This window comes from Dipodomys ordii, unplaced genomic scaffold, assembly GCF_000151885.1.
Source record: "Dipodomys ordii isolate 6190 unplaced genomic scaffold, Dord_2.0 Scaffold17, whole genome shotgun sequence".
Taxonomy (NCBI): domain Eukaryota; kingdom Metazoa; phylum Chordata; class Mammalia; order Rodentia; family Heteromyidae; genus Dipodomys; species Dipodomys ordii.
The window spans coordinates 13,987,494-14,007,180 of record NW_012267233.1 but is presented as its reverse complement, the minus strand read 5'-3'; the positions used below and the strand labels follow the sequence as shown (position 1 = coordinate 14,007,180).

The 19,687-nt window shown below is 40.7% G+C and overlaps 1 protein-coding gene across 1 annotated transcript in view; it reads left to right on the top strand.

Annotated features, from left to right (window-relative positions):
- The first annotated feature begins 17 nt into the window (after positions 1-17).
- Ptdss1 (phosphatidylserine synthase 1) overlaps positions 18-19,687 on the top strand; it is a 53,630-nt gene continuing 33,960 nt past the window's right edge. Inside the window, exons 1-3 of the mRNA XM_013012533.1 lie at positions 18-373; positions 12,436-12,527; positions 18,750-18,794. Of these exons, the coding sequence (XP_012867987.1) occupies positions 195-373; positions 12,436-12,527; positions 18,750-18,794 (316 nt within the window). The 5' untranslated portion in view covers positions 18-194. The remainder of the gene's footprint in view (positions 374-12,435; positions 12,528-18,749; positions 18,795-19,687) is intronic.

Here is a 19,687-nt window from a genome sequence, read left to right as displayed (position 1 = left end):
TCCTCCCGAGGGCGCATTGGCTGTGCCGCGACCCCGCCCTCCCGCGCCTGTCCTTCCCTCTGCTCCCTGCCTCTGCTGGGCGCCAGACCCGGCCCCGCCGTCCGGCTGTTTCTCGGCTGCGGCTTGTCACCTGCGGGGTCCCAGCCTCCGTGGGCCGGGGCCGCCGGCGCCGCGGCAGGACGGGGAGGCGGGCCATGGCGTCCTGCGTGGGGAGCCGGACCCTAAGCAAGGATGATGTGAACTACAAGATGCATTTCCGGATGATCAACGAGCAGCAAGTGGAGGACATCACCATCGACTTCTTCTACCGGCCCCACACCATCACCCTGCTGAGCTTCACCATCGTCAGCCTCATGTACTTCGCCTTCACCAGGTGAGGCGAGCCCGGCGGCGTGCGGGGCCGCGGGATGGTCAGGCGAAGCCACGGAGGGCGGTGGTGGCGGGGAAAGGTGGCCCGGTGTGGCCCGAGGTGAGGAAGTCGGCTGGGGGGGGGCCCACGCCCGCCCGCGCAACTGCTCCACCCGCCCGGTGCCTCGCCCAAAGCCCAGCCCCCAACCCCACTCTAAAATGGGCCTCTCCCTCACCGTGCCTGAGGCCACCCCAGGAACTCACGCCAGCCACCTAGCCAGACAGTGCACCCCTCCCTTCCCTCCTTCTCCACCCTCCCCATCCTCTCCACCCTCTGCCCTCAGCATTGCTCTACCCACGTCACGACTTGGCGCTCTTCTCTGCAGCCCCCTCCAGCCCTGCTCGGTTTCCAGCACATCGCATGAATCATCTTGTATGCACCACTTTCAGCACCCTATACACATAAAACCCCCCAATCCTTCCTTTCCCATGGAGCTACTCCAGTTTACCACTACCAGGTAGGTACACACACACACACACACACACACACACACAAGCGCACATGAGAGATACACAACACTGTCTTTCCCATACATTGCATACAAACCGTCTAGCATTAGTATCATCTTTCCCCCATCCTCAAACCTACCATCTATATCAGGACAGAGATTGGCCTTCTAGATAGCACAGCACTGCCTTATCTTTCTTTTCCAGCACAACCCCAATACCCATGACTTCCTGTGAAATGTGCCTTACAGACGCCAGCACTACCAAACATCCTGACATACACCTGCCAGGTCGTCACACACCACATGACTCCAGGGCAGCACAGGGGCCCCACACCCCAGAGCACAAGCTGGTTGGTTTGTTTTTTAAAATACACATATTCTACTTACCATTTTCTGCGATCTAAATGAATTTTTTTAAAAAGAAATTCATGCACACCATGCTATTAAGGCTTAAAAGACAGGAACCTAGGCTGTAGTTTTGGAGTCAGCCTGTTGGTTTTTGGTTAAGTTACTTAACATGCTCTGAATATCAAGTTCCACCCCTGTAAAATTGGGTAAAGTCTGTATTTACCTCATACTGGTTAGGATGAATGAATGACTATGTATAAATGCATTGACTAGAGTATCTGGTACATGATGCCCAATTAATGCCAGTTCTCTTCTCAGTTTTCAGTACTTATTTAAGCTAGTGCCTCACTGTATATCCAAAGCAAACCTTGAACTTGAAGTCCTCCTGTCTCAACCTCCTGAGTGTTGGAGGTGCCAGACATATACCTTCATACCTGGCCTCTCCTGATGGGTCAGGGGAAAATGTGTAGGGATATTTTGAGCATGTTGGTCACAAGAATGGAGAACACTTCTGATATTTAATGGTGGGAGAGAAGGCTACTACGTAGGGGACAACATTGTACAACAGAGACTCAGTTGCCCACTCAAGCATCTGTCAAGTGCCAGTGGTATCTCCCTTGGGAATCACTGCAGTTTTATTTTCAGATTTTCACAACATATGCCCTTTCCCATCATCATTTTCCTTATCTCCATAATCATTCAGACTCTTGTTTCTTATTATGTGTTTATTTGCACAAGTCATCAAAGGGTACAAAAGCATAGGTAACAATTACTTTTTAATAACTGGGAAGAGTGTAGGGCTACCATTTTTGTGAAGTCTGCTAATGCTATGCAGACCAGATCTTCCTTTCTACACCCTCTAACCGCCATATATCTAGCTTTGTAGAAAATCACCCTTGGTTCTTATTAAAGTTACCCTCAAATATTTCATCATGTCACCCAAATTTCTCACTTACTATATATTTGATCCTGCTAACCTTCAGTTACCTTGTCAGTATGAAAATGAAAACAGCAATACTAGTTCTTCATAAGATTGTTTGTGAGAATTAAATTCATCTTTTACTTTGTTTAGCTTAATACATAAAATGTATTGAATATGTAACACACAATTGCATTGGGTAAAAGGATAAAGGTATTGGAAAATAGACATTGAAAAACATACCTGTCAACTTTACATGAATAGCAATTTATTTTATATATGAGTTTGAAATGATGGAATTTTTGAAAGGATTTTGTTTTTTGGAAATGAGAAAAGTAATGCTATTTTATTTTAAATAATGAGGAGCAGGAATGAACAGTTCCTTACATCCTTTCATATCTGATAATATTGTAGGCACTTTCAAAATAGATCTTTCTTCTTTACTTCAAATACAGAAAGTCCCATTCTTTTGGAATTTTCTCTTGATGACCTATCCCACAAAAGCCACTGATGCACTGCAGCAGTGAAAGTGTAAGAAATGAGTATGAATTTTAATATGGAACTTGTGGAAAGCCATAGAAAAGCCATGATCTGAAAAGAGCATGGTCCTTTCAAAACATGACAATAATTTCACTTCTTACTGTAACTTCATCAGAAAACTGCGGTCACATCATGGAGAACTAATTAATAACGTTTTGCCTTATATGAAATGATAAGCCTGCTAATAGAATTATTAGTTTTATTATTTCTTGCTCATTTTGTATGAATTATGATACTTTGAAGTAAGATATGATAGCTCTCTTAAAATAGAAAATAATGACCTCCTAGATGAAATATTTTCATCCTACAGATTTTTATAGTGATCATAGCACCTTATACTTACTTTGGAAGGCTATTTAGATTCCTGTTCATCCCATACAGTTTTTCCAGCAAAAATTTTAAAAAATATGCCATAAAGTTTGTTTTGCAAAGACACGTTGTTTGAGAACACTGGAGAATAGTTTTGATCTGACCACTTACAAATATAGGAGCAATTAGTGTCTGTGTAGTGAATCCCAGGCGGCTGGGAGCTCCCTTTCCAATTGTGAGGAAATGGATAGTTCATACACAGATGTCTGAGAGAAGCTTGGATTTGCCAAATAGTTCTTTTGTTAACTTATGCTATGGTTTAGGAATGGTTTGAGTATCCATTGTGATTGGAGCTCTGGTCCCAGAGTAATGCTGTGGCTGATAGTAGAACCTTTAAGAGGTGGAGCCTAGAGGGGGGGAGCAGCAGGTGATCTTGCAAGGCGGTTCTTATGCTGTCCCTACCTCAGAGTGGTTATACATAGAGTAAACCTGTTATTTCTTCCTCTATTTTGACATGTAACCACACTTGTTTCCAACATCACTGTCCATGACTAAAGGTTGCAGTGAAAGGGTATCTCTCACCTTAGAGCCTGTGCTATGCTATTTAGACTTTGAACCCTCAAATTATGAGCTAGATAAACTCTTCCCTCTTTATAAGTAGCCTTGCATCAAGTATTTTATTACAGCCACAATGCTTACTGATACAGATAGCAACTAGGCCAAATTATTCATAAATCAGTATGCAGCCCCAATATCTCCATCACTGTTTGCTTTCAGATGCTACCTGATCATTTCCCTAAGATTTGAAAAGCTCATTTTGCCATATTTTAGAATACATTATAAAGTAGATGTGTGGGCAAATGCTAACTGTTCAGCCAAAGGAGACAAGTTAAGCCTTTATCTCCAGCTCAGACTGTAGTCATTGCTGAGTGCTCTCCTATTTAATTTGGCTTTCAGAAGTAGATAGACTTGGAAATACTGAATGGCTTTCTTTGCAAAACCTCAGGCCTTGGGTTTGAAAACATCAAAATGGACTAAATCACATTCTTAGACACTTCTTTCTCTAAATGATCTGCCATTAAACAGTAGAATGAGCCTGTGCTAACAAGCGCACACAAAAATGGCTTTTTGCCTAGAGGATACTGCCTTTCTGCAGAGTGCTGGGCCTGAGTGGTCATCATTGGTGCTAGTTTTCTCCTGGCATGGAGCTAAGGAGACAGAGAAGGGCAGGGAAATAGATAGGCTTCATTTATTGGACTCATTTGGTAATAATGGCTTTTTATTCCACTTCCCTTATTGGCTTTAGAACTTGAGTTTATTATATTTCTGACCTTCTGTACGGATCTCTCTTGGGTGCCTGCTAATAACCTTTCCTATATTTTCCCTTTCCTCCATGTTAATACCCAGTAGAAAATGTCTCCTGATACTGCTGATTCAGTTGCCTTGGTTCCATTTCCTCATGTACATCATGTTCTTTCTCTATAATAGAAGCCCTAGATGTCTTTGCTCATGACACCAGCAATATTAATTCATCAAGTATTGCATCTGTGTCCTGGGGTCAAACTAAGCATGGAGGTGAAGATGGAGTACTGTTAGGTTAGATTTAGTTGTATTGGATTGTACTTGAAGTCCAGTTGACACTGATCTTTACTTTTTTCTTTATTCTTTAGATCATATTTTTAAACTGGATTTAAGTACACATTGGGTAATTTTTTATTATGCTTATATATAAGGTATTTTTTATCCCTAATTAGATTGTAAGTTATTAAAGGGCCTGTAGTAAATAAGCATGTGGGTGACTCAAGTATTTATTTGGTTTAGATGTTGCCCTACCCCAGAGAGTTTATCTAGGAAGTGCTGCTTCTCAGACTCCGCATTCAAGTTGGTCTTTTCGATAATTGTTTACTATTTCAGGTATAAACTTGTTCTGAAACATAGCACAGTCCATCTTGTGATATAATCCTTATTGCTCTAGATTTCTAGAAGTTAGGAACATTTTCGCTCAGCTAATCTAGAAACTAAGACTAGTTAAGTCAGCTGCTTTGCTTTCTCAGCCCTGGCATCCCATCTAATCCAACTACCCAATTCCACAATCTCTGTTCTGCCTAGGCCCTGTCTCTGCCATCCTTTGGCTCCCCGCCTGGCTTCTCTTCAGCAAGTCTAATTGGGTCTTTGGACCTTTGGAAGCTATTCTCCATCCATTCCCAGCCTTAGCTCAGCACACCTCCCCCTCCACTGCTGGGAATTCCCCCTGCAGTCCATCTAAGACTGTATGTAATCCTATCAGTCTCACGTCACTGAAAGTCTACCACCCAATGGAAAGGACAAGCTAGACCCCAAAGTCTTTTCTTACTAGTTTTCTTCTCCAGTGAGAACTGCACCCTATCCCTATTCCCACACACCTGTATACAGGTCCCTACAGGCCTAGGTGGCTCCCTGGTTCCACACCCTGTCCTCTAGAACAGCAGCCACTGGTGACTCCTGCCCATCCCCAAGCCCATAATGTCCTTAATAACCCATTTGGATGTCCCCTCCTGATGGACAGCCTTCCTGATGTCCAAAGAAGCCACCAAGAAAAACACATTGATAGACTTCTAAATGCCCTATCATGTAATAATTGTTTCTATGTCAATTTCTTGAGGCCAGATTTCTTCATCATCCAGAATAGGCATATTGAATAAATGGCACACAGGAAATCATATACCCAGGGAGAACTTTGCTGAGAACTTCTATCTCAGCAATAATTCTTCACAAAGATCATGACAGGTTTAAGATAGAATCAAATCTCATTGACATTGGTCTAATTTATAAGCCAGGATTATATTTTCTGTTGGGGGAGAGAATCCTATACCTCTGCGAGTCTTCTATACCTGACACTGTATATGTGTAATTCAAGGACTCAAGTGAAAGATAATGAAGGAGAAAGATCGGAGGTGAGAGGGGCAATTAGTCCAGAAGACTAAGCAGTCAAGATAAAAGCTAGCCATTGTCTGCCAGCTTCCCAAGAGAAAGCCAAGGATAATGAGTGTATGGAGTTTGCTTTGGTTTCCTGAAGTCAACATCCCAGATAACAGATATCTCTCTCTCTCTCTCTCTCTCTCTCACACACACACACACACACACACAGAGTCTGAGTCCAAAAGTACATTTTATTTTGTTTGTTTAAACTCAGGATTTTCCCTTTCACTTTCTTTGCTTCCAGGACACTCTGCTTCACTAAAAACGTGTTCCACTGGAGTTAAAGTGTTTGAAAACCTTAGGTACTTGTAGATCATCATCTCAGTAGACTCTTGGAGGTGACCCTTTGCTAGGGGACAAGAAGATTGCCATTAGTAGAGTCTGAGTCAGGCTGGGTTCCCCTACATGTTATCTGAGTGGCTTAGTCCATGTTGTGGTGTCATTGGGCATATTCTTGCCATCCAACACATATTGCAGATACCTGTTACATGACAAGCATCGTGTTGGGTGCTGGAAGTCCAGTGGAGGGGCGAGGGTAGAAATTGTGCCCCAGGGGGAGCTTAAATGAAAACAACAATCTTATTTGCACCTACACTGGGCAGTATCTTCACTGTTGTGTCTGACATGTATTGAGAGTGTTCCTGACATGGCAGAGTGGGAGTGGACTTCACCTCCTTGTGCCTGTACCCAAGGGTTACTGGTGAATGAGCAGGCACTCCGGTGCCCTGGGACCTGCTTCTGCTTCCTCCACGTGTGGCTGTGGACAGGACAAACCCAGAGCTTCATTTCCCTCCTCCCTCAAACCAGGGTAAAGTTCACCCTGCCCCCTCCCCTTGGAGGCAGGGAAAGAACACCCAGCCTGAAGGGTCTGTGGAAAACCTGAGGTCCTCCAGATGGACCTCTTGCTTGCTAGTAGTTGTAGTAGACACTAGAGAAAAGTCAGGAACCTTCACATCTGGAAAAGTCATCTTTTCTTTTGCTGTAAAGCAAAAGATCCTCCCAAGAATATGATCCTCCCAAGAATATGGTTATGTCTGCTCCTCTCAGCCCCAACCATAGCCCCTGCCAAAGAACAGACACTTAACTTGATGAAGGAATGAATAGACTTTGATGAAACTGTTTGGACATTGGGAATTCATCATATTGGACACGTCTTGTTTGCCACTTATCTAAAATAAACTCAAGGAGTTTAAGTTATCTGCTCAAGGCCATCCAGCTGTCATTCTGAGCTGGTACATGCAGAGAGCTGACACTCCTTGTTAACTCCGCTATATGGCCACCTACACAGGAGAGAGTTTGCACTTCAGAGCTAGTGTTCATCAACAGTGAGTGTGTGCTTGATGTAGCACACAATCTATAAGTAAGGTTCTTGTCCCCAGGGATGGGGTTTTGTGAGTTATTAGTGTGTCTCTTACAGCCAAGTTCCTTCTCATGATCCACTAGGAAAATTTCAGTGCACCTTGGTACACAGTTAATTCTGGATTATTTGGAGTTTAGAGAAGATGGACTCCCCAGGCCTTCCTGTGTGGTCCTGTGTGCTCAGGTTGCTGTGGACCTGTAGGGTGTTGAGCAGCATAACACTACTTAGAAGGGCTGTGCTCCGTGCTCCAGAAACTTATACTGGAATGTGAAGGTGGACCCCATGATCTGCTAGGACTCAGATTTCTTCCTAAGCTTGTCCATTCCCATTCTTTGACTATAGTAGTTTGACCTTTCTCTGCTTATATCTTCAGCTTATCTAAATACCTCATCATCCCTCTTCGAAACTGTGTGTGTGTGTGTGTGTGTGTGTGTGTGTGTGTGTGAGAGAGAGAGAGAGAGAAAGACAGAGAGACAGAGAGACAGAGAGAGAGAGTGAGAGAGTGTGAATCAGGCTTGGGATTAGGATATCAGCATTGTCACTTAGTTTTTTTTGCCTAAGGCTGGCAATTTATCACTTGAGCCACATCTTCACTTTCAGCTTTTGCTAGTTAGTAGAAGATAAGGAGTTTTTTGAATTATTCTTCCTCGGACTGGCTTCAAACCTTAGTCCTCACATCTCAACCTCCTGAGTAGCCAAGATTACAGATGTAAGCCACCAATGCCTGGCTGATATATTCTTTCTAATTAGACAAATACGAAACTGCCAGTTTTTAGATTTCTTTTTTCTTTTTTTTGGGTCCGGTCGTGGGGCCTGAACTCTGGGCCTCGGCGCTGTCCCTCAGCTCTAAATGATATATTTACATTGCTTGAAATACAAGTCATAGCAAAAGGTATGTGGTGAAAAGTCTCCCCTTCCAGAACCTCCCTCCCAGCCCTTCATTTCTCTTTTTTTGTCAGAAGATCCATGTTCTTCATTCCTTGGATGGATGGCCATCCAGAATACATTCTGTGTATACATTCACACAAATTATCATTTACATTCCCATGTGCAGGTCCATTTATAGGCACAAATAGTTGTTTCTTATACCCACTTTACAGCTTTCTTAATTTCATGACATCTAAATTATTGTGACAGTTAATTCATTAAAATATTTTTTATCCTTCCTGTGGCTGCCTAGTTTTCCATTGTATGATGAGACTGTAACTTAATCAGTTTGCTCTGATGAGTATTTAGCTTTTTTCCAGTCTTTTGTGACTGTATAGTTTTGCAGTGCACAGTCTGGTGCTCATTTCATTTTTGCATACATGAGTTTATCTGAAGGATACATTCTCAGAATGGGAATTGCTGAGCTACAAGGCATATGCATTTATAGATGTAAAATATTGCCAAAGTGCCATCCAGAAAAGAGGTCTACATTTTTACTACCACTACAATATATGTAAAGCTGCAAATTTGTCTATTTCTTCTTGTTCCTCTCCAGTTTAGTCATTCAGTGTTTACTTTGTCAATAAGGTGCATACAAAGTGGTGCTGTATGCTGATTTACCCATCCCTTTAACTTAAGTGAGGTTGAGTGACTTCTGCGTTTAAGAGCTATTGGATTTCTCTCTCTGTCAACAATCTTTGTATCCTTTGCCTATTTCGGTTTACTTTGCTGTGTCCCCTTGTTTTTCTTTCTGTTAATTGATTTTGGAAGGAATGCTTTGCATATTAGAATTAACCCTTTGTCTTGATAGGAGCTGCAAATATTTTTCACATTTATGTCTTGGGTTTTTGTTACTCCCCCCCCCTTTTTTTTCCTGTATCCATTTCTTTTCATATGACTTCTGGGATTTGGGTCTTACTTCAGAGTTTTTCCCAATCTGAGATTGTTAACTGTGTGTGTGTGTGTGTGTGTGTGTGTGTGTGTGTGTGTGTGTGTGTGTGTGTACATACGTGTACACATGCTGCTACTAGGGCTTGAACTAGGGGCCTGGGTGCTGTTCCTTAGCTTATTCGCTCAAGGCTTACTACAGTCTACCATTTGAGCCATTTCTTCACTTCCAGCTTCTTTGCTGTTTAATTGGAGATAACATTCCTATAGATTTTCCTGTCCAGACTGGCTTCAAATCCCAATCATCATGTAGATTTCAGTCTTCTGAGTAGCTAGTATTACAGTTATGAGACACCCGTGCTTGGCTTGTTGATAATTTTTGTTTGTTTTTAATTCTCCTATTGATCAATTTTTCCAGTATATGTGTGTGTGTATATATATATGTATAGATGCATACATACATATACACATACAGTTTACCTTAAATTCTTTCAGTCATCCAGAATGTATGCTGGTGTAGTTTGAATTACAGACTCTCCCTTCTTTTCCCATGCAGCAGTTACTCACTTTTGCCTTGCCTTTAATTTGTAGCTTTGGTGTTGTCCAAGTATTTCTTACACTTTTGCAACTTCAGATGACAGATAATATCCCAATGGGGCAGAGTGATCCAGGGAGAAGACAGTCATGTTCAGGTTATACCATATGTGGGTACGGATACAGGCCTTGCAGCTTTGGGCAGCTGACTTGATCCTCCTGAGCCGTTGTCACTTCACTTTGAAGATGTGGTTGATAATACCACATCTATCCCTTGGGTGTGACAGAGGTAATGCCGATGCACTGCCTGTGGGGGTCTAGTTCAGTAGACACTTGATAGCAGGGGCTGTTGTTACCACCATCCTAGCTATATGGAAGATGTGTTCCTTCCCTGGGCAGCCATTCTTCAGTCACAGCTGGTGTTTTGGAAATCACCCTGGCAGGTTCCCTGCTGAAGCCAAAGGGCATTTCAAACACCCTGGTAAGAACGAGGCTGGCATTTGTAGGGCCATATTCATAACCTCTGGGCAGATGGCCAATTGTTAGGGTGTCCATAAAAATAAAATTGCATTTGTTGGCTCACGAAGGTGGCCTGATTCTGTGGTTTGGCTTTGTAATCTGATCTATGACAGTAACAGCACTAATTGTTCTTTTGTACTATCTGGGTACCTGTGATGATATGGGAAATATTGTACGCATTTATTTAAGAACCCAGCTCCAATCCTGTTGTACCTGTGGAAGTTGTTGAATTTGGTGCCAAACTTAGCTGCCTAGACAAAAATGGACTCCTTATGTATGTGTATATGCTGGTTCTGGGGCTTGAGCTCAGCGTCTGGATGCCATCCTGAGCTTCTTTTTTGCCCAAGGTTAGTATTCTACCTCTTGAACCATTGCTCCACTTCTGGCTTTTTAGTTAGTTTATTGCAGATAAGAGTCTCAGGGACTTTCCTGCCGAAGATGGCTTTGAATCACAATCCTCAGATGTCAGCTTTCTGAGTAGCTGAGATTACAGGCATGAATCATGGTACCTGTGAGCTACCTGTGCCCAAGCTGATTTTTGAAGTTAACATCTGTTTGTAAATGCATATCTTAGGACTGAGAGCTCAATAAGGAAATTTGTTGTGGTTGCATTCCACACCATCTCATGTCTTTTGATGATCTAGATTTTATTTTTCTCTGCAAACTTGCTTTTCCCTTAAGCTTTTCAAATAGCTCTCCTCTTCTCCCTAAGCTCAACTTCTTTGATCATCTTTAGTTGATTGCTGCTGTTTCATTGTGTCTAAAAGAACTCCTTCCATGTCATTCCATTTTCAAAACTGAAAATGCCTTTTTTAAACCTTTTTCTTCCCCAGCTTCTCAGTAACAATCAATAATTCATAAATCTTCTCCTGGCTGTCTTATTAGACTTTTCTTTTCCCCCTTTTGATTGCTTTTCTTCCATCCCAAGTGTGTTTCTAGACTCTTGCTTTTCTTAGATGAACTGTGAAACACCGAAGCCATCCTTATCTATCAATTTGGGAAACTTGCTCTGGTTTTACACAATAAATAATCTCTCTAGTCAACAGCAGCCCACAGGTATGTATGTGTTGAATGTTTTGCCAGGCTCAGAACAGGAGTGGGGAGTTGCCTGCTGCAGAGGTCTGCTTCCTGTGGGGGAGACAGGGACACAGAAGCCAACAAATGGGCTTGTTTTCGTCACTGGGTATTGAGACTACATAGGTCATGTGCTAGAAATGACAAGGCCTGGGAGAGGAGTGCTTATTCCTTCTCCTTCTAATTCATTCACTTGTGGTCTGGTTTTAAAGCATGAATTTTGTTTTCTCTTTAACTTTTATGTTTACAGGTATGTTCTTATAACCTAGCAATCCTTCCTCCCCACCACACAAACACTTCATTATGCCTCATCCCTCAGAAAGCCAACTGCCCATTTTTAAGAATAAATTATGTTATTGAATTGCTTTCTTTTTCATCATCTTATGCTTCCTTTCTGATTCATAACTTTTTAGCCATACTGAGGTTTGAACTCAGGACCTCATGCTTGGTAGTCTGGTACTCTACCACTTGAGCCATGTCCCCATATCTTTTTGCTTTACTCATTTTTCAGATAGTGTCTTGGCGTTTTGCCTACGGCCAGCCTTGGACTACAATCTTCCTACCTATGCCTTTTGGATAGGTAGTTAGAAGACAGTCAGGTAGCATCACCCCCCTTTTATTTGTAGAGATGGTTCTCGCTAACTTTTATCCTGGACTGTGGTTCTCTCCGTCTCTGCCTCCCAGTTTTCTGGGATTACAGACAAGCCCATACATCAAGCCCTTTTCTGATTCTTGACATTTTTCTTTGTCATATTTTATATAAACAAATATCATCTTTAGTTATTCTTAAGACTAAAAGACATTTCTACAAAATAAATCTTATGTTTTGACATCCTAGGGTTCAATTCTCAAATGAGTGTCTGAGTAAGAATGCATGTTGGTATACAATGCTGGTGTGTGTGTGTGTATGTGTGCGTGCACGCGCGCGTGCATGTTTTAGGGATAGAATGAAGCCTTTGTGCATTCTAAGCATACACAGAGCACTGAGTTATGCCCCCAGCCCTTCAGTTGTCTCTAGTAAAGAGCTGAACGTGGTGGTATACTATGAGATTTGTGATTTTAGGACAGGAAGGTGACTAGTGAAGACACAAGGACTTTGCTCAGAGCAGTCTCCCAGGGTTAGCTGGTGGAAATCTTGTTGCTTTCTGGTTAACTGTTTTGACCTGAAAATGAATTCTCAGTGTTGTTTTTTTTATTTCCAGGGATGACTCTGTTCCTGAAGACAACATCTGGAGGGGCATCCTCTCTGTTGTCTTCTTCTTCCTTATCATCAGCGTGCTGGCTTTTCCCAATGGTAAGTGATGTCTTGTGCTGTCACATTTCCCCTGCGCATCCTGTACTTGTGACTTTTTTTTGAGACATGAGCCATTTAGAAGCAGAAACTGGAAGATGGAGAAAAGAATAAACTGGGTTTTATATAGTGGTCAGAAGCCCAGGATTTGGAGGCAGTCTTGCTCTGCCACTGCTTCCTACATTTGTGACTCCATTGAAGCCCCTGGCTTTCTTAGTGTTTCAGTTTATCTTTTGTGAAATGGAGATAACAAGGAGGTACTGTTGTGAGAGATAGCTAAATTAATACATGTAGAATCCCATGTATTAGTATCTTTTCCTTCTCTGCAACAAGATACCTGAAGCTGTGTGCTTTGTAAAGAAAAGAGGTTAATGGAACTCCCAGTTGTTTTTTTTTGTTTGTTTGTTTCTTCCAAGTTGCTTTCTTTTTTTCTTAATCCTTCCTGCACCTTTCCCTAGAACATTCTATACGTATATGTCCTCTGATCATTTTTAAATAATCATTTTTGTGTTATATTTTTCTTTATACCTCTGATATTTGAGAATTATTCCAGTTTTAGAAACTAAACATCCAGCACCACATTTCTGTCTCTAGTGAGAGTCCCCTTGGTTTCACGTGTAGCCGTGGCATAGTGGAAGAGATACATGGTGAGACCTGAAGCCAGAGAGACTAGGGAGGGGCCAGAATTGGTTATTATGTTAACAAGGGTCCCAAGAGAATTGCACTGATAATTTTTTGAGGGCAACACCACCAGTAATCTCCCACCTCTTAAAGGTTTCATCTGTTAGCATTGCCATACTTTGAGGGGCTGGGAAGGTGGCTCAGTGGTAGAGTTCTTGCCTTGCATTGTCATACTTTGAGAGCAAATTCCCAGGGAGAAACCACATCAAAAACAAGCAAACTTTGCCCAGAGATTGACAGGTTATGAGCTTCCAATAAGCTGTTCTTTCCGTTGCTGTTATTTTTGTCAGCTGAGTTATAAAATACTCAATTATTGCTACTCACCTTCTCCCCACTAAGGAGTATTAATTAAATATTTCATTGTCCCAAATAGCCTATCACAACTAACTTTGCTGATTATATTTTGTAAGATGAATTTTTATTGTCAGGAAAAAAAGATAGTTGATTAAGCTGAGTGCCAGTGGCTCAAGCCTGTAATCCTAGCTACTCAGGAGGCTGAGATCCAAGGATCACAATTCAAAGCCAGCCCAGCAGAAAAGTCTGTGAGACTCTTATCTCCAATAAACCACTCAGAAAAAGCTAGGCCTTGTGGCTCAAGTGGTAGAGTGCTAGCCTTGAGCACAAAGAGGTTCAGGGATGGCTCTCAGGCCCTGAGTTCAAGCCCCAGAACTGTCAAAAAAAAAAGATAATGATTACCATGAATGTCCCAACCTCCCAAACATGATTCTAGAGAATGAGGCAAAGCTTTTTTTTTTTTTTTAAACAGAAAAACAAGTTTAGTCTGCAGCCATGTTTTGACTTATACTTTTTCTCTGAATTGTTTCTTCCAAGTTCTTTTTTTCTTAATCCCTCCTGTACCTTTCCCGAGAGCATGCTATACATATGTGTCCTCTGGTCATTTCTAAGTGATCACTTTGTGTTGTGTTTTTCTTTATACCTCTGATACTTGAAAATTATTCCTGTCTTATAGGATCTGTTCCTCGGGCCAGCTCAGGTCCCTTCTCACACCCTGGGCTAGAACTGGGCCTCATGCTTCCCTGTGCTCCAGTCTATCTGGAGGACAGGAATTCACAACTCAGAGGAGCAGATGTTAAATGGGTGTGAAATGACTGAGAAAGAGCAGTTGCTAGTTTTTACTTTCATGGCTTTAGACTTCCTCTGAGTTACTTGGAGAGGAGTAGACACATGACCATTAGCTAGTCTTTGCTATGACTAGGTGCTAGGGCAGCTCACTGTGTCCTAGAGGGAGACCAAAGGCAGCAAAGAGTATGAGTTTCTACTTCCTATTTCTCTAAGCTGTCTCTTGCCCCACCCGCTCCCCCCACACTCTCCTTTCACTTGTGGCTTAAAAAAAATTCTTATAAAATGCTATATCCATCCCAGTATAGCAAATGGCCCTGAAATGCAAGTGTAATTTTAACTATTTCACTACATCATGGAAGTGAAACAGAGAAACCTTTTGGAGGCAGTTTAGTTGAGAGATTTCTAGCAAACAACCTTCTGTTTCCTGCTTCGGAGATTGCTATCCACCACTGGTCCCACCTCCTCTACCCAGCCTTGTCCGTACCCCATGCCTGGCCCCAGCCTCCTCTCAGGAAGTACATGTTGACTTAGGTGATGAAGCAGAGCACTAAAAGGAAGCTTACCACTCTGTCTTTTCTCTTCAGTCTTTTCTCTTCATTTGACTTCTTTGAACTCAGAAGATCGCACCTTTTATTCTATTTGTTACAGAGTCTCCCTTATTATAACCCAGTCTGGCCTTAAACATAAGGTCTTTCTCCCTTCACCTCCCAAGTGCTGGGATGATAAGTATGAGCCACTATGCCTGTCCTAATCATGTCTTTTTAATGATAGAAAGTTATCCAGAAGATTTACTGTCTTCTAAATTAAAAAAGTATATTTATATAATATATAATATATATAACATATATAATAATATTACATGTGTATTTCCCTCATTATGTGACTTCAACTTCGGTACTATTTCTTTGAAAAATAGTAATTCATTCTTAGGTCTGAATATGCTTTCAGATAATTTTATTCTAAGTTTTTCTAAGTATTCTAATTTTATTCTAAGTTTAAAATAATCATTCTGAAAAGAAGAAGCAGGCTAAAAGGGCATACCTGGGTCTCTGGCTCAAGGTACAAATGGGTCATTGTTGGACAGGCAACTTCTTGTTTGGGTTAAAAAATTATACTTCCCCAAATTTTCATCCCTCATTATTTATTTACAAGTATAACCATTTCTGGTTAATCAAACATGATCTTATACTTTTTGAGATAGTTTTAAAAATGCTACTTTTCTCTCATGGCATGCTACCTCTTTTGAGATTAAACTTGATTGTAGTATCTGATGGAAGATTAATAATGGATATTAAGAAGTGGCAGTCTTTTGTTTCTGCTTCACCATCTGAAAGGTGTCCCATTTCTTCTATATGATAAATATTATATGTTATATAATATATATTTTATAATACATTTACTATATAGTGAATATATTATGTACATGTTAAATACCATATAAACTATAGAAAATATTTTATTACTATATTACTATATTTTATTAAAAATATAGAAAATAATTTAATTAACAGGATAGTTAATACATAATTTATTATATTACAATAAATAATATATTGCTTTACATATATGAATATATATTATGTATATTATATAACAAACATATTATTTTACACATAAAATATATCTATTTTATATTATATTATGATAATATGCATTTATATTATAATATATATAATTCTATATTTATAATATATATTAAATATGTCACAGAAGTATAAATATATAAATTATATAAGTATTTCAAATATATAATATATAGTTAATATAATATAAACTGTATTATATTATAAAGTATATTGTATTATACATTATTTTATTATAATAAAATAAATTTTATTACAATTATAATGTAAGATTATTTTATATTAAAATAATAAAGTAATAAAATAGCAATGGTCTTACTATAATAAAGCAATATAAAATAAAATTTATTAAATTAAAATAATAATATGCATTTATTATATACTATATATTATACACATAGGTAAATATAAATATATAAATTGATATAACTATATCCAATATTTTATATAGTTAAAAATAAGCTGCATTATATATACATTGCTTCTTAGAAGGTAGGTAGCTGTGACAAACCTCACAATTTAGGCTGGGTGGGAGTGGGGTGAGGCATACTTGATGAGTGTATGGCAGCCTGGATTGGATATGCGGTTGTTATACAACCTGAATTGGATATGATATCACCTACTAACAGTGCTACTTTATATCCCAGGACTTATTGTTACCCTTAGTGGGTGAAACCTTCTAGTAATTAAATAGCTGCTGACATCTCAAAAGGCATCCTAGTCCCTTTGCCTGGTCTTTCCTGTTTTCCCTCACCTTGCTCACGGATTTCAGTTCTTTCTAGTGTCACCAGCACTAAGCACGCTTCTCTGTCTCTCTCCAGTATACAACTGGCACTGAAACCAGTCCTGACTCAAACCTTGGACTCCTCCTTGCTTCTCTTCCTGAGGTGACCCTGCACTGTAGGTCATAGGAAGCTCTCAGAGTTCCTCACCACTTAACCTGCTGATTGAGTGCATCTCCACTGCAGGGACAGAGCCCTGTGGGCTGCATGGCCCAGTGCGATGCTCCTGCTTCAGAGTGGTGTCAGGAAAACTTGAAGGCTGTGTGAACAGGAGAGTCCTCTTTCTGCACTCAGGAAAGTGCTGCTGTAATCTCCAGGACTTGCTTGTGTCTGACATTCTTTCAACCTTGCTTCCTAAAAGAGTTCCTAGATTTTTACCATTTCAAAGGAGATAGCTATTTGTAGCCCTTCCTGTAATTCTCACTTATCTTAGAACTCAGCATTAAAAAAGAGTTGAGGGGCTGGGAAGGTGGCTCAGTGGTAGAGTGCTTGCCTCACATGCATGAGGCCCTGGGTTCGATTCCTGAGTACCACATAAGTAGAAAAGGCCGGAAGTGGCGCTGTGGCTGAAGTGGTAGAGCACTAGCCTTGAGCTGAAGAGCTGAGGGACAGCACCCAGACCCAGAGTTCAGGCCCCACAACTGACCAAAAAAACAACAAAAATAAAATAAAAAAGAGTTGAGATGGTAAGGGAGCTTGATCTGCTTTTTCTGTTTACTTTCTACTTTTAAACTTCTGAGTCTAGCCCTTTTCTATTTGTTAAAAATAATGTTGTTTCCCTGTCTTCACAGGTATCTATCTATTCTGCTTCATAGATATAATTTTTGACCAGTTCTCACCATCCAAGCCCTTCCTTCTGCCATCCATAGCTCAGGAAGCAGATGTGTCTGGATGAAGCAGAGTATTACTGTAGACACTCAGCAGTGGAGTACATTTGGATTTTGGTGGATATTATAAATCGAGTTCTTGAAATGAGCCTGATTTGTCAAAAGAAAGTAGTTTAAAAATGAATTCCAGAACAAAAATTAAAATGTGATGGTTGCCTAGGAAAGATTAAAGGTTGCAAGCAACAGAAGTTGGCTCTACGTGTTAAAGGATGTGGATAGACTCATCTAGTAAGGAAGGCTTGGAAACCAGGGGCCAGGACAGACTTTTAGGAATAGATTTCTCCTGCCAGAAAGGTGGGAAACAAGCTCAGGTGCCCTGGACATGTGCAGTTCATAATGTTGGCAATTCTCAAAGTGTAGAAAGACCTGGGAACCCCAAACAAGAACCCCCAACAAGAAAGAGCATTGCTTTTTATGGATCTGTGAGTTGTAACTTTGCAGTTAGAGATAACATTGCTTTGTAGCACAAGGCCTTAGCTTACTTGCTTCTTTCCTTTTATGAGTATTGGTGTATCCCTTGCAGCAAAGGTAAGTTTTGTCCTGTGATATGTTGGATTTCATTTGTGTGGAATCTAGGTCATAAGAAAAAGCCACTGTACTAGCCTGTTCCAGGGACCTCGGTTGTTGCTGTTGTTGTTGTGGGTTTTGTGTGTGTGTTTCCAACACATAGGTTTGTTCTTTTTCATTTTTCAGCCATCCATTGAGCTTCTCCCCCCCTACCCACTTTCTCTTTCTCTCACTCCCTGCTTAGATTCAGACATAGACACACACCCACACCTGCAGATACTGTCCTGAACCCCCTTCTCTGTCAAAGGGGCAGCCAGATTTCCCTTGAGAAGCAGAATGTGTATTACATATGCCAGAGGCCAGCCTCCTGACCTCCTCAATGTTACAATGTTGTTACCATGGGAAGTTATGTTCCCACTTTTGAAAATAAATCTTTACAAAACTTTCTATGCAAAGTGGAGCCTGTGATGATTTCTGTAACTAACTGTCATAGTGTGGGTAAAACATTCCAACCTTGACTTTGACCCTAGAGTGGAAGGCAGGAAGAAAGGGAGGGAGTGAAGGAGGGAGAGAGGAAGAAAGGAAGGGAAGGGAAGAAAATGGAGGCCTTTTTGCTGTTCAGGTAGATCATCGGGGTTTTCTTCAGTTTTCTCCTGTTTCAAACCAGTTTATTCTTTCTGACTTCTTGTGTTCTATCTGCAGGTCCATTTACAAGACCCCATCCAGCCTTATGGAGAATGGTTTTTGGTGAGTTGCATTAGTAGATGCAAAAAATATATTCTTAAAATTTTTTTTTCTATGTGTGACATCACAGTTATACTTAACCATTCTGCAGTTAAACTTTGTGTTTGTTTTGTTTTTACTTTTTTAGTGTGCCTAATACAGATTTTTTTTATTACATGTCTTTGACAACAACTTTGGTGTTGGTTTTAATGTTCTCCACATACCGGCTCCTCTCCACTTGCCCTTTTTGATGTCATGGCTCTGAGTGTGCACAGGTTTGACTCAAGCAAATTCCCCTCATTTTCCTTTGTGCCTCCATCCTCTTAATACCCAGAATGTTAGTCTTGTCAGCTTGAGGGAATGCAAAAACAACAGCAACTCAGCCTCCTCAGCGCTGTGAACATGAGAGAATTCTGACAAAGAGCCCTTATCTGAACTAGTTTATATATCAACAAGCATGTCAGTACTATCTTAGTTTCATTTGATTTTTTTTTGAGTTCCAAAAAGGGAAATTGCCTGAATATAAAATAAATCTTCAAAAAATTCGACTGTTTGTCTTCATCTTACTTAAACAAGACATCAGATACAATTATTTTAGGCTTGGGAAATATGATCTCGTGTAAAAACGTTAAAAGGATTCTAAAGAATGGTTATTTTGCTAAGTGCTTCCTGTCTTTCAACTTTCAGAGATCCTCATTCTCTGAGTTTATTGGTGGATTTTCATTCATTATCTCCTCACTGCAAGTGGCAGTGTGGCAGACCCTGCTGGCCGATGGGCCTCCATGGAGGATCACACACACAGGATGTGCCCTGCGTGTCCTTGGGATCCACCCTTAAGTCAGGGGAAGAAAGATAGCTATAGTGGACAAATTTTAACAAATCTTATCAGCTGTCACCATTGTTGAGAAGTTAGTTAA